This window comes from Eurypyga helias, unplaced genomic scaffold, assembly GCF_000690775.1.
Source record: "Eurypyga helias isolate BGI_N326 unplaced genomic scaffold, ASM69077v1 scaffold22808, whole genome shotgun sequence".
Lineage (NCBI taxonomy): Eukaryota > Metazoa > Chordata > Aves > Eurypygiformes > Eurypygidae > Eurypyga > Eurypyga helias.
This window is the reverse complement of record NW_010269235.1, coordinates 47,763-51,854: the sequence shown is the minus strand read 5'-3', so window position 1 is coordinate 51,854 and position 4,092 is coordinate 47,763. Positions and strand designations below refer to the sequence as shown.

The following is a 4,092-nucleotide window of genomic DNA, read 5'->3' as shown; positions in this document are numbered from 1 at the left end:
TTCCTTATTCTCCTTGTTCGCTCTTCCCAGTAAGTTTGAAGGGAAGCTCCACAGTCTTGCCCACGGTCCCTCATTCAGCTTCCCTCAGTGTCCCTGCTGCAGTGTGACATTCAACAGCACAGTGCCTCTGCAACTAGACTGAGCATCTCCTCTCCGCTGCGTGGCACCTGATCTGCTTTTGTATGCTCACGAGAACAGGAGCGAGGAGCTGTTGGTTAGTTCGGATTGCTTTTTTAGCTGATTTAAGTCTTCATACAGTAATAGTAACAAAGAAAATCCGCTGGATATAATGTGTGAAAAGTCAACAGTATGGGCACACTCAGGAAAGTCAAACCAAAATAAGCAGCAGCACAGACAGCGTATGGCCCTGTCTATATACACAAAATTAACGGTATGAAGTCCAATTAGGAAGGTGGAGATTGTAATCATCACATTAGCCCACCATTTCCAGAGTATGTGAACTCAAGACTTCATCATTTCCTTCCCAGACTGAATGATGCTGAACTGTCAGATTTACCTTGTTCCCTTGGTTTCCGATAATGTGGCTCTGGGGAATGGTCAGTAGAGACCATAAAGCCAGGACATCAACCACAGGCATTTCGGTGGAGCTTCCAGTACCGCAGGGTGCAAACTCCAGAAAAGCTTTTCTGCTTAGAGGGATTGCGGACAAAGAAACTGCCTAAGTGGTGCCTTTTGCTTTTGTTCCGCCACTGAAGAGTAGGATTCAGTTGTGAGATTGAAAATATCAAGGGAATTTCCGTGGCTAATGCAAGAAAAGCGTGATGTCAAGCTCTTGCATGCACCGCTGATCTAACAAGGGTTATCCAACATCGTGCTTCATGGCATAAGAGAAGCTAGATATTTCATATCTGGCTTTGTATTTCTCTGCGGGTCATGGCCAAATATTTTCTCTTCCTAATAAATAAAAGAAAACAGTTAAAATATTGAAAACTGTCACCTGTTGAAAAGTGTCTTCTGGCACGTCTTCCCTTCATGGCTAAGCACGCAGGGAATTCTCAGAGAAACCAGAAACGCCTGGCAGCACAAACCATCATACTCTGCCGTAATTACCCATTAGCACCCAGATTTGCAAACCTTCTCACAAAAGCCCTTACGTATATGGTCTTGCTGATAGCAGTAAAACAATTCTGAGCTGTGTTCCTGACGGGAATCGTGCCATGCCATACAACAGAGGGAGAGGTACTGGTACCAGGCATCCCGCACAACAGAAGGGCTGGACCTCACCCGGAGAGACTTAGTTCTCGCGCGGGTTACTTTTCCAACAGTATTTAAGTAACCTAACTTCGGGATTACATTCCTGTGTTTTCCAGGGGTGTGATTTAACTCTAATAAAATACCCATTTAAACTGTTAAACAGGGTTTTAAAAAGCTCTAATCTCCTCAAAGAAGTTTTTCAGCCCAGTTAATTACTGCTAGCTGAAATGTTAGTTTTTAGTGAGTTTATCCAAAGAAACATGGCGAAGGCGCCTGATGCCTTAGTATAGAAATATACCGCAGCTGCATTTGTTTTTACAGTTTAAACAAATGTACTTATCACTTGTAAATAAAATGCTTCTATTTTTAACAAGTAGTTTTGGTAACAAATTGTATCAGCTAAATATATGTAGAACTAGTGTCTTTAAGCACCAAGTACACAAAAACATTAGCTCTTTTGGACTTTTTTTTTTGCCAAAATCTCTCACTCATCACATATGATAGAATTTTGTAACAGAAGAATTTTTCACAACCGCTGTAACTTTGAGAAACATCAGATGCCGACTAACTTCCTAAAAGAAACTCCCAGTTTAAAGAACAGTTGAATTCTACCATGACGTTTGGAATGGCTTGACAATGATGTCGTGCTGTGAGAACAAGGACAACAATTAGAGCAGTAATAAGAAAAAAACCGAGAGTGTATAGGGGAAATAACGCTGTTTCTTGGAATAGGACATTTAATCGTTTCAAGTCAAGGCTTTTCATGTCTTGCAGTATTCATAAAATTCCAGATTTTTTGGATTTGTAATTCTGCTCATTCTCTTCCCTTTCCATAGGTTGCTGATTGCCATTTTTTTTGAGTAAATGGAAAAATGACTTATGTTTTAATATTTAGCATTTTAATAGTGAAACTGTGAGTAAATTCAACATTTTAATTTGGAGTTTGAATAAAAGAAAAATAAAGATCAGGCTTCCAGCTCATATGAAGAGCGAGACAACCCACGTGGATTTTGTTAGCTTATGACAAGTAAGGACCTGGCCAAAGGAAACCAGAGTTTGGGTTGATACCTAAGCCAGATGTAGGTGCCAGTTGGCTGGTTTCCATATCAACCTAACTCTGAAGTTTGTGAATGCAAAAACTCAGCTGTAAAACCGCACAGCTGGCTGTGTGATTCAGAGAGCTCTGGTACTGGCGTGGGAAACTGGGCAGACTCGAGGGGGCCTGGAGCACAGTTTAAGTCCCCAGCTAATGCTGTTTCTGATCATATGTTAATTCTCTTTCACTGTATCCTTTTGCAGGCAGGTTCTGGATCTAGAATTGGTTCTGGATAGGGAAAACAGTGAGTAAATATAGTGTCTTTCATCATATGACAAACTATATGGCAATAACTATCGGAGCCATGCAAATGACACTTTCTTGTTACTAATCAGTTGGGATCTACTAACAAGGAACCACATTCAAGGTTTAAAACTTAAAGAGTTTGTATACTTAAAGAGTTTGTATCCATATTTTTTCAAGGCTTAGGGAAGACCTTATCACCGTGATCGAGTTAAAGAGTGGCTACAAAAAAGATGGAGACTCCCTTTTACAGGGAGTCACATGGAAAAGACAAAGGGTAATGGGCACAAGTTACTCCTGGGGAGATTCCCATTGGACACAAGAGGAAAATTTTTCACAGTGAAAACAATCAGCCATTGGAATAATCTCCCCAGGGAAGCAGTGCATTCCCCAACATTGGACACTTAAATTCAGCTGGACAGGGTGCTGGGCCATCTTGTCTAGATCGTGCTTTTGCCAAGGAAGGTTGGACCAGATGATCCGTGGGGTCCCTTCCAACCTGGTGTTCTGTGATTCATGCCTGTGTTTTGGATGTCTGCAGGTGCCCCACGCAGCGGAGTAATTCACAGATGATCTTTTGAGCTGTAAGTAGCATATCCTCCTCACTGCAAGAATTATTTTGATGATAAGTGCTATCATTTGTAGCCAAAATTTTTCAAATAAGACTACCCGACTAGCATACTTGAAAGGTGCTTAGGTACCCCAGAATGTACCAAAAAGCCGGCCAAGATGATGTGGGTAAGCTTTCAGCCATCAGCAAAGCTGGGATAGGATAGAGTACCTCGAGGCATAACATTTTGTTTCTTGTTTGTCGGTTTTGGTCTGTTTTCTGTGACTCTACCACTTTCCTCTGCCTTTAGCCAAAAGAACAAGCAGATACTGCTGTTTCTAAGCAAATTAAGTAAAACAGATTTATCTCTATGGAAAAGGATAAGTTCCCAGTGTTTTTTCTTATCTATGTCTCAAAGCTTCTGCACCCATGAGGTTCTGGAGTGCGCCGTACCCCACCTTGCTGTTCCTCAGCTGCTGCTGCACAGGCAGCCCCAGAGCTTCCCACACCCCCTCCGCTGAGCCGGGACATCTTGCTGCTTTGTTTTGGTTAATAAAGTGTAAATGTGGCTCTCAGCTTGCCAGCTCTTTAGGACTATGTCAGCTAAATGGAGATTCTCTTAATGCTTTACTGCTAACAGTGAGTGAAGCCGCAAGAAGCCCAGTTTTCCTGGATGGTTGAAATCTTGAAGAGCAGCGTCAGTCGAGCAGTGCAGCAGGAGCCATGTCTCTGCCCTTCCGAAAAGAGTTGGAGAAATACAAGAATATCAATGAAGACGAAATACTCAGCAAACTCTCAGAGGATGAACTGAAACAGCTAGAGCATGTTCTCGATGACCTTGATCCTGAGGTTAGTGATGGGGGCCAGGGGGATCACAGCGCAAAAGCTGCCTGTTACAAATACCACACACTGCAGCATTTTAGATTTGTGTTCTTACAGCAGAGGCAGTGTACCCTAGAGGATGAGCAACTCATCTAGAGACATTCTG

General features: G+C 42.3%; 1 protein-coding gene across 2 annotated transcripts in view; it reads left to right on the top strand.

Moving 5' to 3' along the window:
• The first annotated feature begins 3,745 nt into the window (after positions 1 to 3,745).
• The window catches only part of LOC104514379 (tropomodulin-2), a 21,529-nt gene continuing 21,182 nt past the window's right edge, over positions 3,746 to 4,092 (top strand). For both annotated transcript variants that reach the window (XM_010158043.1, XM_010158042.1), the window contains exon 1: positions 3,746 to 3,953. In XM_010158043.1, coding sequence (XP_010156345.1) covers positions 3,828 to 3,953 — 126 coding nt within the window. In that variant the 5' untranslated portion in view covers positions 3,746 to 3,827. The remainder of the gene's footprint in view (positions 3,954 to 4,092) is intronic.